Raw genomic sequence first — 24,819 nt, 5'->3', positions numbered from 1 at the left:
GCAATGATGGATGGATGAGCTAAAGGTATAAAATCCCCCTTTTTCTCTCAGAGACAACAGTAACATTCAGCCCCACTTCCATGTCAAGCTCAGGTCTGCATTTTAACATATACATCGAGGAGACTGTGTAAAAAAACCCCTGATATTATGCTTTTGAATAAAGAATTTACCTAAGTAAATAATTATTTTTGAACCCAAGATTTAAGCAGCTTTAGTATTCCACATTATGCTAATGTTTGACAATTACTAAGTGTGGGTATCAGCCAGCATTTTTTTTTAAAGTTTAATTTAAAGCAATTTGACATGGAAAGGTTATTACTTTAGTTGCCAATAAAAGCTGTACTTTTAACATAAGTGTACACCAAGCCCTAGGGTATGTGACTATTATCTTTTCTGCAATTATGTGGTGTTCTACATAAATGTTTAAAAAAAAAAAAAAAACTTAGAAATATCAAAAGTACTAACTTAGCTGCAATATAAAAGTTGAATAGCAGAGCCGGGAAGCCCGGCTCCCGCAGACACAACACAGGTTGAGGTTTCCTCCTAGAGGTACCACCGGGAACGGCGCCTCCGCCTGCACAGCATCGCATCCCCCGCACTGCATCCCCCGCACCGCATCCCCCGCACCACATCCCCCGAACTGCTCCCCCCTGCTCTGCATCCCCCCCCAGACCGCATTCCCTGCACCACATCCCCCGCAGGTCTTCCATGCTAGGAGGGGAAAAGGCTTTTCTCACATTCTTCACAGAATCACAGAATGGTTCTGGCTGGAAGGGGCCACAGAGTGTCTCCTGGTCCCACCTCTATGCTCAAGCAGGGTTATCCTCAAATACATAGCACAGGATTGCAGCCAGACAGTTCTGGAATAGCCCCAGTGAGGGAATCTCCACACCCTCTCCGTGCAATCTGTTCCCATGGTCGGTCAGTGCACAGCGATGAAGTTCTTCCTCATGTTCGAGTGGAACTTCCTGGGAATCTGTTTCTGCCCATTGCTTCTTGTCCTAATGCTCAGCATCACCACACCTCAGCATCTCGACACCTTCCTTTTGGATACTTCTAGTCATTGAGATAAACCTCTTGAACTTTGTTTTTCCCTTTAAAGTGGAAATTGGTTCTTCCACTTGGCTTTAGGGCTGTGTCTCCAGAAGAGACCCCATGGCCGTAGCAATGAGCCTCCCCCTCGGCACAAGGCAGAGTGTGGGGAGCCCCATGCCCAGGGACAAGCCACCCCACAGCTCCCAACCCAAATGCCAAGTTTGGTGCTATCAGACAGAAGCAGCACTGCATGGTCACAGCCCTGCCTTTGAGTGGAAATCCATCACTTCCCTCAGGAAATCCTGTGGGATAGGATGAAGGGCCACAATGCCATTGCCAGAGGTCCCAAATGGATGAAGCCCTGGGTTCAAGGCCAGGTTGGATGGGGTTTTGAGCAACCTGGTCTAGGGCAAGGTGTCTCTGTCCATCTCTTGGAACTAGTAGATCTTTAAGGTGCCTTCCAAACCATTTTATGACTCAACAGGTGTGGAGGAGATTAAAGTGTTTCCTTAGGAAGAGACAGGCCAGTTCACACATACAGGGGCAAAGACATTCCCCTTCTGACACATGGTCTCCTCCAGGATGTTTCTCTGGCCAAAATGAGGATGCCATGAAAAACAAAAGTGCTATGATGATATTTGCCAATTAGCTTGGGAACTTGGCACCATCTCTGTGTTCCCTTGGGCTGCTTAGTTCTGGGCCCCTCCTGTGTCATGGAGTGAGAGACAGCCCCTTCCACCAGCCTCTCTGGGCCAACATGGGGCAGGGCCAGGGCCCACGTGGGCACACAGCAATGTCCCCAAACAGGAGCCAAGCCCCACATCAGCCTGTGCAGGTAAACTCACTCCTCTGCTCTGCCCACTCAGCCCTTCAAAGGCAGAGCCTGGGGGCAAACAGAGCCGGCGAGACAAGCTCTCGTCCAAACACCAGAGGCTGCTTAGTTAAGAGATCATTTTGAGGTTTTTTAAGTCTAGGTGAGATTTTTTTTTTTTGTCTGGGTTTTGTTTTTAACTTGAAACTTGTGAAAATAACAGCATCACCTTTGCTGGCTGAAAGTCTTCCCAAAACCAGCCAGCACTAGGGCAGTGAAGTTCAGCTTCCTGCAGTGCCCTGCCAGTGTCTTTTGGTGCTGAACTGCAACCATCTCCAGGAAAAGAACAAGGGTTCAGATTCAGCAGTCTGTTCAGCCCCAGCAGCCTGTTCAGCCCTTTGTCTTTCTGCTGAGAAAGTGAAAACACTGCTCATAGTTGCAGTGCCAACTGCAGTTCGTGTTTCAAATTAACTAAAGTTCATTATTTTACACTTTAGGTAGAAGCTGCAACAAACCATTCACCAGCAGTCCAAGCAATAGTATACAAGCCCCTCTAGGATCCCTTGGAAAAGCTCCTGATGAGTTCACCAATGTTTGCACATTAACCTCTGGGTGAAAAGCCAGCCAGAGGGATGTGAGAACTCTGCCGAGCCCTCCAGAGCATGACACAAAATGATGCAAGTGTGGGAGCTAGGAGAGAAAAGGTTTTGTGAGCCCAGAAAAATAATAAAACGTTTAAATCCTTAATTGTTTTTCTTGAAGATTTATCCAAAATCAAGCTCTACTTAAGCCTGTGAGTTTGCAGAGCATTGTCAATAAATTAGATCATGCACACAAGGCAAGGATTTCAAGCCAAAAAGCTCTAGCCCTGAGTCGCTTAACAGCAACACTCCCCAGAAAAACGGCTCGAGATGAAACATGAGATATGTATTAATTATCAATGGTCTAATAGAAAATTTAATGAAGACAAGTATCTTCTTGCACTTTATCCACGATAACGATGATAGTACGTCAGCAAGGCGCATACCTTACAACGTAGCAGTGAATGTCAAGTCTGAAGCCATTATAGCAATTCCCCACAATAATGGCCAGCCAATGCATGGGCTTGTAGCACTTAATCAAAGTAATGACATCCATCCACAATTATTTATGTTATGGTAACAAAGAGCTGCCAAATGCAAAACAAATGACATGAGGATTTGTGAGCGAATTTCTTCCCGTAAATTCTCCTTAGGTTATGCTTAAGGGCCCTCAGGATGGAAGTCTGTGTATATCCAGAGCAGTATCAGAACCGTGGGGTTACTGTGCCACATTTTACTGCCTATAAGCAATGAACCCAATGCTATCACCAAAATGAGCTCTTCAGCCAACAGAACTGTATCAATATCATTTGAGCTGGCCTTGGTTTACGCCCAACAGTTGTCTTCAGAACGTTACAAGAGGAAAAAAAATTATTTGGAAGACGACCTTTGCTTACTTCTGTCTATCAAGGAAAACAAAGACCCAGTTGTATCAACACTTAAACATGCATTTAACTTAAAGTATATGAGCAGTCCCTACTTACCTCAATGGGTTTGGATTAGAGCCATTATAATTACCAACCATGAATCTCTATTAAGTGCAGCACTGTTCTTTCAGGGGCATTTACGTGGGTGTTTGTATAAAAACACTGTCAAAAACTAAAGAACACCAGTAAATATAAAATGGCAACACTCAGGTTCAAATGTAATGAACTAATTTATTTTTTTTAACACTACATCCAACTGTTTTTCACCACTCACAGATGTCACTGGAACAACTTGAATACAAAAAAATTGCCTAAGAACAATAAACTACACAGACCAGCTAATATTGCTTTAAAAATGCCCCCTGTTAAACTTAAATAATAGCCAAATCTCACTGCAGTAAATGTACTTTTATATCATTAAATACTAATTTAACAGAAATGTGACTGTGCAGTGAAAAACACGAAAATGCTGGGAGTAAAAGATTGCCCCTTTTTTGCCTTAGTTTTCCTGTGCATTATACAAGTGTCCAAATTAACACCCAAAAGAAAAAAAACCCAATATTTTCATATTAGCTGGCCACGCAGTAGCACAAGCCAAAGCTGGGACTAAACTAAACTCTAATATGCACTTTCCAAAGCCCCTGAGGGGGAGAGACTGGCGGGCGCCCCTCACCACAGGCTCTGGCCACCCTCGATGACCAGGTTATGGCCCGTCACGTAGTCTGAGGCTTCGGAGGCCAGGTAGACGACGGCAGCCTGCAGGTCGGTGGGCTGGGCCAGCCTCCCGGCGGGAATGTCGGCCAGCCAGCGCTGCACCAGCGGCCGCAGCTCCTGCGAGCGGATGAGCGGCGTGTCAACGATGCCCCTGCAGCGAGCACACGGACCGAGGGTTTAGCAATGGGTCCTGCCCAGAAGGAAAGGCAGCACCTAGAGGTGTTTGAGATGTTAATTCAGAAGGAAAACAGTGTAATAGCACAAAGGAGATGAGCACATCCAGCCTGGTGCGCCCTTGCTGAAAGTCATGGTGCGAACTTCCATGGCGCTCCTTTCCCATCATCACCTTTCGCTGCCGATGGGCAGCTCAGAGGTTTCCTTTCAAGTAAACACACACAGACACAATCTTCTTAGCTAATAGCACAATCCCCTTACTTTTAGGTTGCTCATAATCACCAGTTTGAATTTTTCTTCTAGAAAAGAAGCACAGCATTGGAAGCAAAAAGTGCCTTGAATTGGGTCTGTCGTGGCTCTTGGGAACTGTTGAACTTCTACCAATTTCTCATCACTCTACAACTGTCACACACCGTGTTTGTGTACAGCCCAGAGACTGAAAACAGACCAACTCCTCATTGTCAGAAAACAAGAGAAACAAAGGCCAGTGCCCTTCTGGGCACCAGAGCCTTTCCACACAAAAAAAGGAGAGGCAGAAATAAGCACAACATGCTCAGTGTGATCTCCCCTAAACCAACACCTGACAAATCACACTGATTTACTTGTCTTGCCTCTTTTACACTAAAGAGTGACTCCACCATTCACTAAAACTCTGGTAAGTTTGGTTTTTTTCAGGTGCCCTAAAAAATGATGCTGCAGGAAACACAATGCAGGGTGAAGATTTGGCTGGCTTTTATGACTTTAACTGCAACTGATTTGTCATACTCCTCCTTAACAACATATTTGTATTTTGTGAAATGTATAATTTTTTCAGCCCCTGAACAAATATATTTACATAACTGTGTCTAACGAGAAATTACATTTAACTTCTCAGAAATGACAATAACTAAAACCTGAACTGCCAATTCCACTTCATTAGTGTGGTAGAAATGCATTCCAAATGTTAATAAAAATTCCAACATGCTGATAAATTAGCGCTTCTAAGGAGCATGTGACACCTTGGTTAACATATTCAACCTCAATTATATTTCTCTTCAGCACCCTGTTATCTGGAACCTTTGCTGGCAATCAGAGGTGCTGTTTTTCAGCGGCCAATTTTCTAGATAATGTAGCTTATCAACACTGTGGGTAAACTTGCCAATGAAATCAGGCTGCACTGAACCACACACACGCTAATTGCATCTCTTTTTTATGCATATTTACAGACTGTCACTTCAAAGAAATCAGTGGCCCATTGAGGCAGCCAGTTAGCTGGAAGAATTGCCTCTTGCAAATGAAAATTAGCAAACAAGCTAGTGATAAATATGAAATGAACAAAGTATAAAAATGCCCGTTTTGTTCTGAAACTTCATCGGCATCCCAATTTAGACTTCCAAGGAAATAATTTTTTGAGACAGACTGGATTCTGGGTATGAGATTTACCTTTTGTTTTAAATGAAGGCTGAAATCCACTGTTTACTCTGTTATGAAGTGGAACTAATTCAAATTTTCCCCCAAATATTTCTGTTTGCACTAATCAGGCAGGATTTAAATATCGGCTTTATATTTTATTGTAATTGTCAATACAGAGCAGAGCAGTTCAGAAACAGAACAATGCAGCTCACTTAAGTTCTGGCAACGTAACAAAATCAAGCACATTCCAGTATAGGACTGCGAATGGTTTATTTATTTCCTTCAAGCACAGCCCTCTGCTCTCCCTCCTTGCATTCCCAAACTCCTCAAGAACTGGTTTTCTTCAGAGAGAAACGTGCTTTGAGCAGCAGACATGAAATACATTGAACTCCTTTCCCTTACATGCCTCTCACTGTGCTTACAAAACCATCACCATCATCATCATTCTGGCTTTACACTATCCAAGAGCAGAACAAGATCCATATGATTTTCTTTTTTTTTTCATTTACAGATATATTTTAACCCTGAGGGAATGCAGATTAGGGAATAAAACACACAGTCCTCCAGCACAACAGATTTTGCTAAAAAGAGGACGTTTTTCAATCTGTTCAGAAAAATGATCTTTGGTCTGATCACTGCAGCCTGCGAATCACCACGCTGTGCCTCTTGCTGGACCTTTCTTTAGGTTCACTCCGTGTAGCAAAAATTTAAACGTATAACCAAACTTCACTACAAATTTTTGTTATAGAAATGAGAAAAAAATATAAGGCAAAACTTAAAAGTTGCAAACACACATACTGATGGCACTATAAATATTAGGCATGTCATTGATACTACACATCTTCTGGGAAAGCTTTGGTGCCAAGTTGGGCAATTTAATGTTGTCGAACCCTTTTAGGCAGATTTTAGTTGGCTCCTAACCAGTTCCAGCAAAGACAACTGCCAATGCATTAATTCCCTACCTCATCTCGTATGCAGTGCTGAGCCTATCAGTACTTTCTGTTGCATGTCAATGTAATATCAAACTGCTGGTTCCTTAACATTAGAGATGAGCATCAATATTTCATTATTGATACCCAGGACAATTTGAGACATGAGGGTAAAAAAAAGGACCGCAAAAAAAAAAAAAAAGAGAAGAAAAACAATTGCCTAAAACATTTCCACTTCGAGAGACACATTAGGAAAAATATCACTTACCAGATACTTAACTGGAATTGTTACGTGCACTCAATCCCCAAATGAGAGCAAAAAAAGATTCCATCTGTGTGTAACTTGATTTCTTTCAGATGAGTTATTAATTTGAATGAGTTAAGTACACTCCACTTAATCAGGAAGTGTTTAATCACAAGATCCACTTAATTGGGACATCTCCCAAGGAATTAAGATTTAAGTCCAAAGATACTTACCAGCAACGACTGCTGCTTAATGGGGATAGTAATGCTGCTTAATTGGGATGCCTTCAGGTGATGCTGGGGTGCTCCTTCTCCTGCCAGCTCTGCCTCTCCTTCCCCTTTATGGGTTGTTCCCCAAACCTGCAGTGATCCTGCCCTGCCTGCTTTCTGGGGCCACAAGCCTGGTGCTGTACTGTGTGGCTACCTTCATGCTGCCCCAGAGGAGCAGGGCGGGATGCAGGGCACACAAAACCTCTTTGCTCATCAGCCCAAACCCAACTCCCTGCAGCCCATCAGTGGGGAACATGGTTCATCCCCCAGGGCTGCTGGCCTGGCTGCAAGTTGACCTTAATACCAACTTCCAGCTGCCCATCCCAAAGGTCATCACATTATGGCATTTCATGTCTTGCTAATCAAGAAGGCAGTAATTAGCCAAAAAAATGAAGATTGATTCAGTGTAATGGCTGCAAAAATGACGTGTTCTAATGCTGCACATGCCAAAAACCAGACACCTTCCAGAATCCCCTCTTCCATCACACCCAACACTCTTCCATGTCCTGGGACCAACAAACAGACTAAACCCTGTGGGCAGCTGGGCATCAGCCACCAGTCAATATTCTGTAAAAGTCCCTGTCCACATCCCAGTCCCCTCTGCAGTTCACCCCCACCATCCCTTTCAGGAGGACTCCAGGACCTTCTTCATTTTTTTGGCACCAGCTGTGCAGCAGGCTGTGAGGTGATGGCACTGGATGGTGGCACAAGGTCTGAGCACAGTTTCCACGATAGCAACAGCCTAAGTCAGCCAAAACACCCAGGGAATCTCTTCTCTCCCTGGGCATCAGGTTTGCCTGGCCAGCAAGAGAAGCCTGCATGTTCAATTTTATAAATGCAATAAATCATCCTAAGAACTCTGTCATAATATTTTATGCATTGCTAACTTTTATGCATTGCTCTGCATAAGTTTTATGCACTCATTAAGAAATTAAGTTGATAAAAAGTGACCGGATAGGAAGAGGGGGAAAAGGCCAAAAGGTTTGCATGGTGAAATAATGTTTAAGGCCAGACTGGAGCATTTGGAGCTTCAGACAGAGGCATGCTGAGAGTGCCTTAGAGCTTTAATGCAGCCACGAATGGGAGGGGCAAAGTACTTAAGGACACACAGTTATTTTACTTATCCAGAGCTGATCTTGGGTACCGTCATGCCCCATATCTACATCTGTGCTCCTCAGACTCCTTAAAATCCCATCCTGTTATGACACTGAGGCTCCTGTTGGTGTTGGGTACTCAGATCAAGTGGGTTGAAGGTGTCCCTGGTCCTCGGTGAGTCCCATCAAGAGACAGTGACACTGGTGGGGTCCACATTTCGGGGGATGGGTCCAAATGTGCACTGAAATGCAGGTTCACATCTCACACAGACAGAAGTGCAAATGTGAATAGATATTCACTCAGAAGCAGATGTGGGTTTTGCTCATGTGATGAGGGATTTGAGCTCTATGAGCTACTGCAGGCTCCTTCCTCCTGCCCAGAGCTCCCTGGGCAGCCCCACCACAAGGAGCTCAGCCGGAGCTTGGAATCTCTGTGAGGGAAGTTCTGCTGGTCTCCAGAGCAGCTCAGTCCAGGCTCCCACCTGCATTAGGGAAAACTGCTCTGTCCAGAATAGGGAACATAAAAGACAGCAAAATATTTGTTCTCCATGCGCCCTTGTTGGCTGTTTCTCCAAAAAAGCAACACATCACCCCTTCCTGTTGTAGGATTTTAAGCTCAGAGCTAAAGACAGGTAGAGATTATCAAAATGCAACCCTGTGTTGCTTTGAAAAGTAGAAAGAGAAGCTGTCTATTTTTTCTCCATGCTCTGACAACTGTCTCCAGGAACATAACTTCTCTAGATGTGAGTGCTTGCTTCCAGCTTGTACAAAACAGTGAGTTTTGATAATTCTGTGCCTGTTTTTTAAATTTATGTAAGCCCCCAAGAAACGAGTAATTCCTCCTCTAAGAGCCTTCTCATCCATAATTGCTGTGAATGTGGCAAAACCATCCCACCTCTGTTGGTGCAGATTACCCGTATGTTTTCAGATACAATTTCTGCCAGGTCCTGCTGAGCTTCCCTAATTCCCTTCATCTCCCCAGCTCCTGAAAGCCAGTGTAAATTCACTAGCACTGGTTGTGGGAACACCATTACCGTGCTGCTAGCATTGGCATGGGGAAAATCCCATTAGGAAGTAAGATGCTGTTGAAAGAATCTGTGGATCACATAGAGCGACGGCTGGAGTCACTGGTATAATTAGTAATAAATAATCATAAGGAAGACAGCTAGCACAAGCAAGGGGAGAGCAAACCAGCAGTAAAAACAGAGGCACTTGCCATTAAGCTCTGTGATTTTTTTCTCCCTCCACTTCGTGGATTAAAATATGTAATTTGTTTTCCCTAATTTGATGTACATTATTATCTTCGTTATTACAATTTAACTCCTGGGTTAAAATCCTGCCCTTCTTACTTACTCTGATTGACTTCAATGGTCTACAGAATTTGACCGCTTCCAATTAACGCTATCCACTTGGGTTTCTACTCAGCACTATCATGCACTGCTAATTGTTTAATAAAATGACTGGTTGGGCATGTGTGTGAGAAACAGGGAGAGACAAAGTGGATCTGGTAGGAAAACTTTTCTTTGTGAATAAATACCCAAAACATAGAGCTTGAAGTCTCTAAAAATAAGGAAAATGTAATTTGTAATAAATAAATATATATATATATATATATACAAAATTGCACCTGGCCTCCTGTGACTGTCAGAGCTGAACAGAAGCTCAATAACAGCAATAAAATGTAGCTTTTAAAGTGCCTATATATTTGTCTCAAGTAAAAAGGGAGAAGAAGTATTGTCTATTAAGTGTCAAAACCCCTTTCTTTAACCACAGAAGGCTTGGACAGACTAAGGAAATATTTCATCTGGAAGGGAAATGCTAAAAACTACCCTTCACATTATTGGAAAACCTATTATCAAATGCTAAAACCTCTCCTTAAATCCCTGAGTATACACAGCAACAGAGCAGGCTTGGTTTTAAGTATTTAAACCTTTGTTAAGGAAAAGACAACATAAAAAGGGATGCAATCCACCTGCTAATTAGAAACTTTATTTGCTGAGATAGTGTTCATTTGAGCTTTGTAGAACATTTCATTCCCTTTGTACTTTCAAAATGAGACTACATTTTACTTACGGGGAAATGCAGTTGACTTTTACTCCTCTGTCAATCCACTCGGTTCCCAATGTCTGTGTTAATTTTACGACCCCGGCTTTGGAGGCGTTGTACGCCAACTGCTTCTGTGGGTGAGGGACTACAAGGGATTCAGAAGGAGAAAATTATTTATTCTTCCCAAATTAAGATACCTTAGGCACTACACAGACAACTCTCTGCATTGAGATGAGCTATTTGCCCTTTCCCCTGGTACCAGGCAGGAAGCAGCAAGAATTCAGCCACCTACAACACAAATCCCTAAGTAGTATTTTGCCATCTAACAATTTTGTCTCAGCAGATGAGCTATTTGAAAACAGCAGTGAAAAAAAAATAAAGACACTTAAAAGTTACCTTATTTGGGCAAAGATAAAACCAATGTATTAAAGATATATATTTAAAGATTATATAAATATAATATATTAAAGATTATACATTATAAAGATTCTATATTATAATACAATATTTGACTCCTCTGAAGAAAGATAAATAATCATATACATATATGCACATTCATATACACATATATATGTTTATATACTTGTACACTGTAATACTAATAAAATATATTACCATATAATTATAAAATATTATCTAATTAACAATATAATCTCTATTATAGAGTATGTATTCCAAGTTATGTAATATATTAATATTATTTACAATATGATGTATGGTAGATAATATATGATGTGATAACTGAGTGTAACAGTAAATTGTTTGATATGACATTATATGATAAAATATGATATAAGTGCATAACAGATTTTATATAACATATTATATATAGCTTCTTGGAACAAATTATTCTCCCTAATTTTTAAATTATCCCTACTCTGAAGCAAACACATCTTATTATCTAACGGGTGTTTGTGTGGATGTGAACACAGGTGCATCCCAAAAATTCAGAACACCCACCACTTTCAAAATCTGAAGCTTTTGAAAATGCTTCAGAGATGTCACATGTCAGTCAGAGACAGAAAATGATCAGCTTGCTAATTACAATGTTCAAGCTTGTTAGTGCTGTGTGCTCGGGTGGCTCTGCCCCTCTCCAGCTCAGTGAAAGCTACTTAAGGACAAATCCCCTGTGGGTGTAAAGTGCTTTAAACCCACGGGAGTCAATCCAAGTCAGTCCAGGTGTTGGGATTTACACCCACAAAGTGTCTCTCCTTGGACTTTTCTGGCTGCCATTCGGACTTCATTAATGAACCCAGTGCAAAGCATCAATCTGTAATTAGCTCTGTATCGGCACCGAGCCTCACTGAGCTGCTCACTCTGGTGGAGGGAGAGTGGGGAACATCAGGGCTAAATATCAGTAGTCACAAAGACAGGCAATTCCAGCCTGTGGGGTTGGATAATGCTGAACCCTGGAAGAAAGGGATTCACAGGGTTTGAGCAAGGTTCAAGCAGCAAAACCCCAACTCCCAGCATTTTGATAAAAGCACATAAGCAGCACTGGTAGCTGGCATTAAACTGGTCTTAATAAATTAAGCTGATGCATCAGTTCTATATCACTCCCACCCATGGCATCCCAATGCACCCACTACTGATTTTATTGACTTAAAATCTTGGGTTTGAATACATCAATGTAAGGGGTGTAAAGGAGGTGATAACTGAGTTACCCAAACTCTGAAAGAGCCAAAAGCCATGCTACGAATTACTGAGCATGTGAACAAGGACCTTTGCCTTGAACAGAGACGTTTGTGAATAGATTTAAAGCACACACTTGATGGGAGCAACAATTAGAGGGTTTTTTTTTCTGCGTGTGCTGCAGGTTTGCTCAGAATTCAGCGGCCTCTTCCTTGCTACAAAGAGCATTTCATACCATGGCCCTCCTCTGCCAGCATTTATTCTGTGCTCTTTTTTGTTCAATATGAAATGATTTGCATTTTGACCAGCAGAACTGCTTTGCCCTCAGTGCGTGCCTGTTGCCCCCTGACGCAGCACACCATGGGGGCTCTCAGAAAGATGTGGAACGTAATTTCTTGATTAATTGCCATGCATCAGCTCCAAGTTACATACAACTTGGGTAGTTAACCTTGTAACCTCCCAAAAGCAGTTCTTTGCTAAACTTTCCAAACATGTCTGTCTGTGATAAATCATTTTAGTGATCACTTGCTAAGAGGAGACAAGTTCTGGCACTGGCTCTGCACCTACAGTGCATATGGGTGAGAACAAGTGGCTGCAAGCTACGAGAATCAGCTTCTAACTTGGGGTGGGTGATGAGACAGAGTTATCAAAAGTCCTTCCATGGACTTTTGTCTTTATAAGAGTATCAAAGGAAGGTAATTAGGAGGATGAACTTTTCCCCTGCTGAGACACTCAGCCCCTCTCAATAGGAGGAGCTCAAGAAGAAGTTAACAGGTGCTGTGAAGCTCTGGTCCTGGATGGGATTTCTGCAGCAAAGCACCCCACGCCACTTCCTCTTCCCTTACCTAAGGTGGTCTCTTACAGAGAGAAGAGTGAGTCTGGAACCCTCCAAACTCATACAAATGGGGCTCATGAATAAATCTATGCCTCCAGCAGTGTCACCAAAAAATCTGCATTGCTAAGGCTTGAGGGAAGCAAGGACACTCACTCCTGTTCAGGACAGAGATGATAGAAGAAAGCAGATCAAAATTCTGCCAGGACTAGCTGCATTATGTTTTAAACACTTTTGTTCTGACTTTGGCTGGGACAGTTGGTTTTTTTCCCAGTAACTGTTACAGTGCTGTGTTTTGGATTTAGGGCAGGAATAATGTTAACACATTGATGGTTTAGTTGCTGCTGAGTGGGTCTTACTCTAAATCAAGGACTTTTCAGGGCATCATGCTGCCCTGCTAGCGAGGAGGCTGGAGGCACAAGAACCTGGAAGGGGACACAGCCAGGACAGCTGACTCCAGCTGGCCAGAAGGATATTCCAAATCACATGGCATCGTGCTGAAAAATAAAACTGGAGTGAGATGGGAGACTGACTGGACATCGGTCAGTGGGTAGTGAGAAACTGCACCGTGCATCACTTGCTTTGCATGTTGTTTTATCCTTATCATTATTATTTTCCCTTCCTTTTCTGTCATAATAAGCTGTCTTTATCTCAACCCACAAGTTTTACCTTTTTTCCTAGATCCTCTCCTCAGTCCCAGGGGGGAGGGAGGGAAGGGCTGTGGGGTGTTCACTGCTGCTGTGGTTATACCACAACAACCTGACACTCTGCTTTTGCGCCCTTGTTTGGTGCATCGGGCTCCCAGCCTGACCTTGAAGCAGCCACACAATGTTAATGAGAGGTGCATACAGACAGGGCAGGGCAGACCACTTCCCACTAAAGATATTCCCTGTAAAAATTACAGCTCTGAGTTACACCTGTGTGAACCGCCGAGCCGCAGCAGCCGAGCCGCCGCTGCTGGAGCGTACGCCTGGAATAATTCCAGTGGAATACCGGAATCAAAATGCACATATGCAAAATGTATGCAGCTTATCTTCAATTAATTAAAGCTGATTCTGAGCAGTGTATCTGGAAAAATCACAAACAAAAACCTCCCTATCCTGCTAAGTGTCTCCTCATTTTCCTGTATCTCTGAGGAAGGACTCAACCTACAACAACAACAAAAAAAATATCCCCTAACTATTTCTAGAAACATTTCATACTATGCCAGTTGGCCAACATACTTAAATAACCAACCAACCAACATATTTATTTAACATTCAGCAGATGGACATGATATGAACATCGTGGTTTTCAGTCGTAGTTTCATAACTACTAGATTTTTTCAATGCCAAGATTCAAACAGGTTCAGAAGGTAAACACATCTCTCCATCTCTTAACTTCTGGCCTAGCATGCACTAACTTTCACTGACATTTAAATGCATCTTGGGATGACCCTTCCAGGCTGCTCTCAGGGCTGCTTTCCAATGTTCCTTCATGCTCTAGGACTGGTACTGCCCTCAAATGTGATCCCCAGGTGGAGCTCTGGACTTGGCCCACCAGCCAAGGAGGTGCAGCTCCAAGCTGGGGCTGGGATGGATGCTGTGTTGGAATGGCATCACAACCCAGCTCAGCAGAGCTGTGCCAAGCCCCAGTGGAAAAGCTGGAAAATACCTCTCCTTAAGCAGAGCACACCACTGCTGGACTGCAGCAAGGCTGAGAGTTCTGTGCCAAACCAGCAGATCCCCTGTTTCTGCCAATTCCAAGAGCTTCCTAACTTTCTCCAGGATGGACCACCTCCCAGGAAATTTTGCTTTGTGACAATGATGTGGATGGTGACAGCCCAAGCATAGACCAGATCCTGACTGCTTAGAGCAGAGCAGAAAAGCCTGAGGTATTTGAAATTTAAAGCCTCACAGTCTTCTCAGAACTACTTTTCTTTGGGGGATTTTGTAACTTTAGAAAGCTGGGATGGAGGGATGGTGCCTGTGTTTAAGCATAAGTAAAACAGCTGGTAAAGACACTTCAAAAAATATTAACAACAACATTATAAATGGATTTTTGAAGAACCATTTAAAGTTACTGTGCAATAAACTGAGTAGAATGTCATAGAATGTCAAACTGGGCACAGTAAAAATAAACATTATTCCAAAGGAAAATAAAAAGACTGCATATTTATGTAACATTCAGCAGATGGACATGATATTAATACAGGGGTTTTCAGTTGTACTTTTATAGCTACTAGATTTTCTTGCCTAACTTGGCAACCCAAGGCACCATTTGATTTTTGGATTTGGACAATACTGCAACAGATGTCCAGACCAATAAAATAAATTCCTAAAGGGCTATGCTTAATTTGTGTAATTGATCAATTTTTGTTACATGGGCTTCAGCTCAGCAGCCTTCCAGATTAGCTCAGCAGTAGGGATTGCATTCCATATGTTACAATGGTTTATTGGTGCTTTTGATGACACTGCTGATTCAGCAGTGTTGGTGCAGGCACCTGTTGGCAATGAGAATGTTATAAAACCCATGGGTACCAGGGCAAATATTGGCACAAAATCTTTTGGGTGGCTTGTAAGCATCTTGTGGGCTCAGCTTCCCACATGCCAAGGAGTTTGCCTGGAACAGCACGGAGGGAACCAGCACTTCTCCTGTGGTACCTGTGCACCGGAGTCAGAGAAGGCGACTCCACCTTTTCAATAAAAAGTAATAAGTGCTCTAAAACATTGAGGACAGATAAATGTTGAAAAATGATATCAATAAAAATTTTGTAGTACATTTCCTCTAATACGAAATGTCAGTGATTTACTCCTTCCCAATACAGGTTTAATTGATTCAAATAGCATCGGTAGTAATTAAAATATGGATTCTGAAGCACAACTGTTAGCTCTCATCACTCACCTATTAAACTTGCCATAGATGCTGTGTTAATTATCTTCCCATATCCTTGATTCAGCATAATGCGGCCTGCAGCCTGTGACAGAAATTAAAGGAAAGACCAGTGACCCTTTCTGTGATTGTGCTAATAATGACATGATAATAAATTAGTCTTCACTTTTCAGAAGAGTTGATGTGCTAACACATTTTTTTTAAGCACTTGATATAAAAACTTGGTATAAAAATGGCTGATGCAGGAAAAAATTCCATTGCCATTTCACACCTCTTCGCTGTTGGCAATATTTTTTCAAAATAATCACTAATGTTGGGAATTCCCCCCTCCAAGCCTTCTGGTTTTCAAATGACCACCCTTCAAAAAAATTTTGGCCATTCTTTAATGCCTGGGCTTGGGTAGCCAAGTACCAGCTGCTTTTGAATGTATTGACCGAAATCTGTAATTCATATAAAGCAAATCTCACCTAAACTCCACCAATTTTATTGTGATAATTATTAATAAAATGTTATTAGATCTTGAGATAAAGTAAATACTTAGAATGTTAATATCCTCTTGCAAAACTAACCAGTGCAGTATTTCACACTTACTTGGCAGCACAAAAATAATCCTCGTAAATTAACATTGAAAGTTTTGTCCCATTCCTCCAGGGAAGTCTCTTCACTTGCAGAGTTGAGATTGATTCCTGCATTGTTGCATGCAATGTGGACTGTGCCCCAGCGAGCCACAATTGCATCCACCATCCTTTGCACATCCTCAGGCTTGCTTACATCTGCTGCCAGGGCAAGGCTTTTAATGCCTGCATTGAAACGAGAGTGATGGAGTCAGTACAGGAGTTCACAGGGAAAGAAAAAATTCTATTTTATGGTTATTTTTTTAATTCATATATATAGAGAGAGATTTTTTTACATGGCTGTATTTTAAACATATAAATATATTTTATATGTATATTCCACCTTAATTCATTGCTCCACAAGCAGTAGCAAAACGTGTGTTTGTTGCTGCAGTACCATTATAAAGTTGCTGACTGGTGCGAGGTTTGCTTGCTGGAGCCCAAGCTGGAGCCCAGGTGTGGGAGCGAAGGCGGCCACTCCGGCAGGACGAAGCTTGGAACACTGCACCATCTTCTGTCCAAACCCTCAACTGCAGCTCCCCCAGCCACCGCCGGCTCTACAGATGCTTTTCTTATGCCAGGTCCCCCCCAAGATGCTACAGAAACCAAATTAATTTATCCCAAAATGCTCTCTGGATGGATTACAGCGCCCAGAGAGCTGGGAGGCTGACAAAACCAAACCAGTTTTAGGTGGGAGTTAAGTGGTAATACCTACAGCTGCACAGGTATGGTAGTCACAGTGCCTTATTAATTGCAAATCACACTGCCAGAATAATGCAAACATTTGGAAGTGAAGAGACTTACAAAATTTGAAACATGCAGAAGTTTTGCTTTCTTTCCTAAAATAATCCAGCCATTGACTTTTGCACCAGTGCTGATCCATAAATAACTTCATTTAATTTATTATAAAAATCAGCTTTGAATACCCTTATTATTAAGCAACTTAAGAAGCCTGCTGAGGCATTCGATGCCACTGGGATTATGCCCATCCTGAAAGCCAAACAAGGCTACACCAGTAAGGGCTGTGGTGAAATGGGTCTTAAGGAAGGAGGGAGGGAGGCAGCCACTGGGGTTGGACTATGGATCAGCAGACTGGGTAGGAAGTTGCAACTGTTAAAGCAAGATTTCTTTACTTCTGTATAAATGACAAATTTGTTCCACACTGGTCCCTCTTTCAGATCATTTTGATAAAACATTTTAAAAAAGGGATAAGCCTATTCTAGGAGGAGACTCTCCCAAAATGAAGCTGAGATGGAGGCTTCCAGGAAAGCAAGACAAAGCAGGAATTGCCCAGTGGTGTGTGAAGAAAATGGCAGGAAAGAGGCTTTTGCATGGAAAAGCTCCTCCTCATCTGCAGTGCCTTCAGGAGCCTGTCAGAGTGCACAGCCCGAGGTGATGCTGCTTTGGGGTGCCAGGGCATGGAAGCTCCTGTCCCCTTCAGTGATGACACTGCTCTCTTGATTTCCATGGCAGAGAAAAAATACAGACAACTAAAAAATGGATGCACGCTCTGCCACAAAGCAAGATCTCTTATTTTATTGCAGGTTTTATGCTAAATATGCTGAAAGAATAAAAATAGCCAGACAGCCCCTGTTGGTCCTCCTAATTGTTATCAAGACATGTAACACACAGGGAGTTGCTGCAATCCTTCAATTTACAGACAAAATGGGTGCAAGCCTGTTACTAATGGTAACAGAAAGACTCTTCACCTGCCCTCCAACTCTCACCCCATTTAGAGCTTCATCTCATAGGTCAGTTCATAAAAACAAGACAAAAGGTGCCACGTGTGAGTGTCTAGCAAAGAAGCAGTGAAGCCATGCTCACTTCAAACCAGAGTCCCACACTCGACCTTAATCAATTCAGCTGATATCCCTGCACTCTGACAGGGGGGAGGAAACCACTTTCTGTGTCTTCACAGTCCCCACAACCCACCTGTTAAAAATAATAAATAAAACAAACTGTGGAAAAATAGCTTCAAATCTACAGACAAGACCAGAGGCAAGAGACCCAGCACAGGATGGCTCTGCTGGGTGCATGATGGGGCCAGTGCATCTCCACAGCACTCAGCTGGGTTTTGTGGGGCTCGTGGAGGCAGGTTTGTGACAAGAGGGGCAGGAGAGTAGCCCAGGGGCTCCGTGCTGGAGGGAATCACTGTGCCAGATCCTCCTGAGGTGTCCTTCTGCAGGGACACACACGTCCCCCTGCCACGGGCTTCATCTCTGGTCTCTCGGTATAAATGGAAGTAACACGTTGCATATAGGCAAGGAGATCAGGAGTGACATTGCACAAGGCATTTGCATAGTTTACAGTGAAAATGCACATTTTAAAAATCCCATCAGACTAATTCTTCCCTTAGGGTAGAGGCAGTGATTCCCCCTGAAGACAGAGGTGTGTGTAGTGGAAGGTAACCCTTAGGATTTTTTGGTTATGTTTCATCATTTTTGGTTCTTCTGTCAGGAACCATTAGCAACTGTTGAAAAAGGTATTCACAGAGGATCTAAAAACAAAGACCCCTGTAGCCAAGGGATGTACACCCGAGCTGTCTAACAAAGCTAAAACTGAGATCACAGGCGTTCTGATGTTTAAAACTTGTCATGAAATGATGGCACCATCCCAAAAGGCAGGAAAGGGCTCCTTGGTATAAGAAGCAGAGTGGGTCTAAGCAAGCTAAGCAAAATGTTTTGAAAAAGTATCAGTATGGGAATGACTTGGGGCACTGAGCTTCCAACTTTGAGTTAGAGATCTACAGCCATAGAGGAGGGGGAAATATTACAGCCTCTTTGTCCTTATTACAGCAGGAAAAATACGTATTAATGTTATGATTGCTTCAATTTACTCAAGTGAATATTTTGAGAGTAAAGCTAGCTGAACCTTTTTGTCAAAATTTATTTCCAACAGAGCATGATAATTCTTTGAAGCCAAAATGTTTCGTGGAAACATTGATTTCAACAAAAAGTTTTCAAGGGTAAGCTTCTGAGGTCCAGGCTAGACTCTCTAGTTACCTCTGGAGAGAAAGAGATTGAAAACCTGACCTTTTAGATCCTTTCCGAAAACGGGCATTTGGATATAATTCCCTTTCACAAAAGCTTTACAAAGTTTGGGGGTTGTTCCAACAGGGAATGACAATAAATTTGAAACCTCAAAACCCATCATGAGATGGAAGAGATGTGTGCCCTGACCAGCTGCACTGGTCAAATTGATAGATAATATTTGACCTCAAAGGATAAAGATGTGTAAAGAGTGAGAAGTGAGATTTTCTTTATTTTAGACTGCAATAATATTTGCTATGCCTCATGACCTCTCCAACTGCATTTTGGAACAATCCCCCACCTCCTCCACAGCTGAAGGAGCAGAGATGTAGGACAGCCATTGAAGGGTGGATGATCAAACACCTACTGAAAATGCCCTGGAGATGTGTTAAGTTTGTTTCCCAACAGGCTGTTGGCATCCAAAGTCTCATGGCTCTATCAAGTAGCCCACTTCTATCCAAATAGCTCTGCTTGATATGCAGGATGTTTCAGGGAAAAAATGTCCAAAAGGCGAGTTAAGGTGTTGGGCACAGCTACTTTGTGCCAAAACTGTATGGCTCCGGTGCATGAGAGAGTGAAAAGCTTCAGGGAAGGAGTGACTGGATGACCCAAGAATTTGTAATAAGAACTGGACTCTTCCTTCTAGGTCGTTATTTGGGATCAGAGCTTTAACCCTTGCACTGACACTCAAAGTGCCTCCTGCTTGCTGGAGCTGGGATTGTGGAGACAGGGATGTTTTGTTTTAAATGTTCTCTGGGGAGGCTCAGGAGAGGATTCAAACCAGAATGACACCATTCCTTGCCCCTTCCTGAGACTGGGTGAGATAAATACATCGGCAGGAGCTGGTTTTGCTGGAGAGTATATGGTTTCTATGGCTCAATCCCTTGCAGAAATCAGAGTGGAAACAAATATTGGTGACTTTACCCAGATGGCAAAGTGAAAATTTCCTACGTAAATGTCCATCTTTAGAGAGAATGAAGTACTAAACTTTGAAGAAGGCTCAGGTGCAATCTCACAGAAGGAATTATAAAATGAGTAATACATCCTTTCTTTTATCATTAAAATTATATTTCCAGTTTTCTTTTTCCCCTTTACAATTGCAGTTTAGCACGGCTCGAGGGGGAAATTCAATTTTATGTTACATTTTCTGGTTTTACTGCTAAAACAGGAGTGGCTTGTAGAGGATTTTACCTCTTATTTGGGATTTTAGTCATTATGTCTATTAGTATTTTGTTCCTATATCTGACCTTGTATACATGTTTAAAAGAGGACTTGAAAAATGACTTTTCTTCAATTTAAAGGGCGCAATGGGACATCCAGACTGGCACTACAACTACCTTGTTTTGGTGTTTTGGCTCATGACAGACATTAGGTCTGGAAGAGTGGGTAGGTGAGTTTGTAGGCCATATTCACCCATAGTGAAGCCTGAGGTGCTGCACGATTTACTTTGAGCAGCACCATCTCTGTTCAGTGCTGGTTATACAGATCTCACTTGTACAGGGTGACCCTTCTCTGTTCCTGTCAGCCATGGCTCACCACTTTGGGCACTTTTGGAGAGGAATTTTGTCTGGATCGCTTTGCCTCTCTAATAGAGTTTATATTGATAAATAGCTCTCGCAGATAGTGTGGTATGAATGACTGCTGGGACAACACCAACAGGGCAGGAGAAGCTTTGTGCCCATGGCATGAAAATCCTCTGCTCCTCCTCAATTCCCCACCAGGGCTGGATAAGAGGGGATTGCACTGCAGAGTAGGGTCAGGTTTGAAGAAGGAAAGCCACCCACTGCAGTGCCCATCACACTCAGTGCTTACCTTTGAGGCTGAGCTCACACGCCACCGCTTCTGCCTTGGCAAGGACCAGATCCACGACAGCTACTTTAGCTCCAGCTTCCCCCAGTGCATGAGCAAAGGCTCTCCCAATTCCCTGCCCTCCTCCTGTGACATAGGCAACCCTGCCATCCAAACGCAGCCGCTCCAGGATGCGACGCCGGTTGCAGCCCCAGAAGACGTCATCTCTCACCACTGCTTTCTGAAACAAGAACATAAATGCCTCTCCTGGTGAGAACAAGGTGGGAGCATGAACAGGGATCCATGTCTTCTTGGCCCATTAATTAATACAAAAACGATCACTAATTCAAGCCAAAAAGCCCCTTATCCATACAGATATTAATCTCAGGTATAACACTAAGGTGCCAGGCAATGGAGCAGAAGGGCTGTGCTTTGGGGAGATGCTCCAAACACTCCGCTTTCAGGAGAGTAGGGTATGGCATTTCCTTGCCTGGCTCTCCATGGGAGATGGATTGGGAACAAAGTCTTAAGAGCTGGCTGGTTAAGTCTTCCCGTTATTTCATCCCCAGGGCCCAATCTTGCCCTTAGGCTCAGCTAAGAGACTAAGAACAGGGTTCCAAAGGCAGGATTTAGGTCAAACAGAGTGCAATAAAAATATCTTCACAAGGCTGGTGAGCAAATAAAGATACCAGCCAATAACTTAAACCAAGCTGTCATCTAATCAGCTGCCATACATCATTTCCCCCTGACTGGAATCAAAATGCAAAATACAAGATGTTTAAAGTATTGAGTTTGAAATGCCAGGAATTACCAGTGGGTGTAGCTTTGGGAGTGCTCAGAAACTGCAAAACAACCGGGTTGTTTGGTTCTGGATTTACTGAGTTAGGCTGTTATGATTCCAGATGGGAATTTCATTACAGCTGGATGACGCCCATGACAGAAAACAGAGAAAGATACAAGCACTGTTTTTTCCTTAGGACAAGCAAAATGTAAGGCCATGAAAATATCCAGCTCAGAGAGCACAGGAGGGCATCCTGTGCTGCCTTTGGACAAAAAAATAACTACTTCAGAAATATTGTATTGGTTCATTACAGCTGGTCCTCAGCTCCATCTTCCCACACTCCTCTGCATAGGAAGGATGGGAGAGCACCAGGCACTGACACCTGGTGAGCAGCATACCAGTCACTCCAGAGATTCATCACGGGACCAGCTGATCTGGAAGACTTTGAAAGGAATCAGCATTTAACAGCTTTAGTGTAACTCTGGACTAGTGAGGCTAAAAGGTGGCAAGCCCTAAGCTGCTAAGTCCATGATCACAGCAGGAAATGTTTGGGTTCTTGCCACCAAACCCCTGAAAATTATTTTGTCCTTGTCCTTGGCAGGACAAAATTTTCCCAGAAATGCTCATAGAGAGGAAATACCCACCTTGGATTCAATCACTGCATCTGGAGGCACAGGGCTCCTTCGAATGAGGCTCAGTCCACTCTGCACAGGTAAAATCACCTGCAAATATAACACAGTTCTCAACTGCTTTGTACCTGGCTTTCTGTCACCCAAATTCCAGTGATGTGAAGGATAGTTCTCAGGCCACAGTAGCTTTTCCCCTACTCCTATTCTTTAGCTGAAGTTCCCTCCAACACAAACATGTCAGGCATTTGTATTTGCTCACATTCCTCTTCCAAACTCATTGCTTACACAAATGCCAGGGGGAAAATTGCAATCTTGTCTCTCCAGTTTCTAAAATCACAACATATTGTTTATGCATCCTATTACTTCTTTTTTTTTCTCTTCTGCTGGAGTAGGATTTTGCTGACTCCTGTTGTGCTGGTGATGCCCTACAGCCCCCAGAGCCTTTAAAGCAGAGTGGTGATTCTTTAGTTGTGCCGTAGAGCTGATTATTCACTCTTAAGTGCTCTCCTTTTATCTTGCCTTTAACACTCCATAAGATGTAGACAGAGTAGGGACCACTCCTGAATATAGAAACTCATACCTGGAGCTCAAGTGAGGTGAATTATAATAAAATCTGAGTTCATTTTAGGTCCTTTGGATAATGGCACCGACAAAAGAAACATTTTAAAGAGTACTTTGCAAAATCCATAGATACAGCGCCATGGGCACCTTAACCAATGGCATTGCACTAACCTGCTCAACACGAGGATCTGAATTAATCACTGAATTTAATTTTCTGACAGCTAGTACATTTTCATCTGATACGTTCTCCAGGTAGACTTGTCCTTTCATGAGTGTATTCTCTACACAGATCACTGCATCCATGCTCAGCAAGTGGTTATCCATGACAAAGCTGTAGTACTGAACAGCATTCCTTTGATCAGCATCAATAAAGACTATATCAAAGTGCTCATCCTCAGCATGTAATGCCTGGGGAAAAAAATGGTGTTGGAGAAAACACTAATTATTTACCTGAAAGTTTAACATGTTGCCATTAATTTGTCCTTTATATAAACCCCAAACCAGAGGGAAACTTGTTCAAGCTAGACTTGCTTGTTCTTGGGAGTTTTCCATGCTTTGCAAACAATTCTTCAGCAATGAATCTCTGAACTTCTCAAGGAAAATGAGGATATAAAAGAGGATGGCTAATCCCAGCTTGTGGTGTTGAGAGTGTTGAGAGTCACAGCAGAAACATCTGCATACCTTGAGTCAAAGCAAATTGATCCATCAGGGTAAGACTGGCATCAAACCCTGCCACTGAGGTGCTGCAATAAGTTCTCTCTTCTCAAAAGAGAAACTATCAACAAATAGAAGAGTGGCAATTATATCAGTCTGGGGAAAAAAGAGGCATAAGGCAGATCTGGGAATTGCAAACTAGTGTGTCCCACTTCAGTAGCAGGAAAAGGGTTGAAATCCCAATTAATAAAAGAATTATAAAGCACATGAAAGAACAGGTCATGATAGAGATAAAGCAGCACAGTCCCTGTGAAGGAAAATGATGTTTCTTTAATCTAAAAAAATGCTTTGGATGGCTCAGCAACAGAGAGGATAAAAGAGAACTAGCTGCTATCATCTAATTGGATTTTCAGAAATGTGGCACACCTTCCCTCCAAGCAGGCTGCTGATGATAATGTATAAAAGTGTTGATGGATGACCAGATGGGAGCCTTTACAGCCTTCTCCTGTGGCAGTTAATGCACTCGCTGCCCAAGAGGCTGCTATGGAATATTTCAGATTCCATCTGGGACTATTTAACTGCATCTGTGTGCATTGCAATGAAACAACAGCTCATCCACCTATCTCGGCGAGCAGAAATGCTTTCAAGTCTTTGCATTTCAAGGGAAACAAGAAGCAGTTCTGTTTTCCAGAACTCATTGTCTCTACCACAACTTTTAACGGTACTTCTTGTGTCCAGATTTTCCTTTTGTGTTTGGAGACATTGTGCACAACAAGTGATAAGCCATCCCTTGGGATGTACCAGCAAAAGCATCAACAATGGCAACAGAATGTGAAAAACTAATTTGGTTTTGGGAGTAAGGTTAATGGCTCCCAAAGAGAGATTTCAGGAGCCTTTCTGAGGCAGGGACTGTGTGGATCAGACAAGGAAATGGAAGAAAGCAGATCCTTGAAGCTCTGAACTCCTCTGTTGTGCAAACTGGTGTCATTGTGAGCTTGTTACTGGTGAGGGAATTCAGCTTGGATAGTCACATTTAACTGCAGATGCTTGATAGCACAGAAGCTCTGCCAAAAGCATTCATGAGTCCACATTTAGGACACTTTTTGATACTACACTATAACGAAAGAAGACCTTAAGGCCAAATATATGCTGGTTTATAATAAATGTAGAAGAAACTGGGACATCTGGATTCCTGGGATTCGTCTTTTCATTG

General features: G+C 42.7%; 1 protein-coding gene across 1 annotated transcript; it reads right to left on the bottom strand.

Moving 5' to 3' along the window:
* Positions 1-3,979: 3,979 nt before the first annotated feature.
* On the bottom strand, positions 3,980-23,417 carry LOC138117796 (D-threitol dehydrogenase-like). Its single transcript, XM_069028357.1, has 8 exons — positions 23,403-23,417; positions 23,124-23,360; positions 22,407-22,484; positions 21,006-21,222; positions 16,142-16,350; positions 15,563-15,635; positions 10,243-10,360; positions 3,980-4,218 (listed from the first exon to the last, which is right to left on the bottom strand). The coding sequence occupies exons 1-8, from the start codon at positions 23,415-23,417 to the stop codon at positions 4,023-4,025; spliced, it is 1,143 nt and encodes a 380-aa protein (XP_068884458.1). The 3' UTR covers positions 3,980-4,022.
* Between the last annotated feature and the right edge of the window lie 1,402 nt (positions 23,418-24,819).

This window comes from Aphelocoma coerulescens, chromosome 12 (genome assembly GCF_041296385.1).
Source record: "Aphelocoma coerulescens isolate FSJ_1873_10779 chromosome 12, UR_Acoe_1.0, whole genome shotgun sequence".
Classification (NCBI taxonomy): domain Eukaryota; kingdom Metazoa; phylum Chordata; class Aves; order Passeriformes; family Corvidae; genus Aphelocoma; species Aphelocoma coerulescens.
This window is presented reverse-complemented; position numbering and strand designations above follow the sequence as displayed.

What these genes read in the sequence shown, in the direction of transcription:
- LOC138117796 (XM_069028357.1), bottom strand. An exon ending in CAGATCCTCGTGTTGAGCAG is followed by an intron (nt 22,485 to 23,123) that starts GTTAGTGCAATG and finishes TTATATTTGCAG; the next exon opens with GTGATTTTACCTGTGCAGAG. An exon ending in GTGTGAGCTCAGCCTCAAAG is followed by an intron (nt 16,351 to 21,005) that starts GTAAGCACTGAG and finishes GTTTCAATGCAG; the next exon opens with GCATTAAAAGCCTTGCCCTG.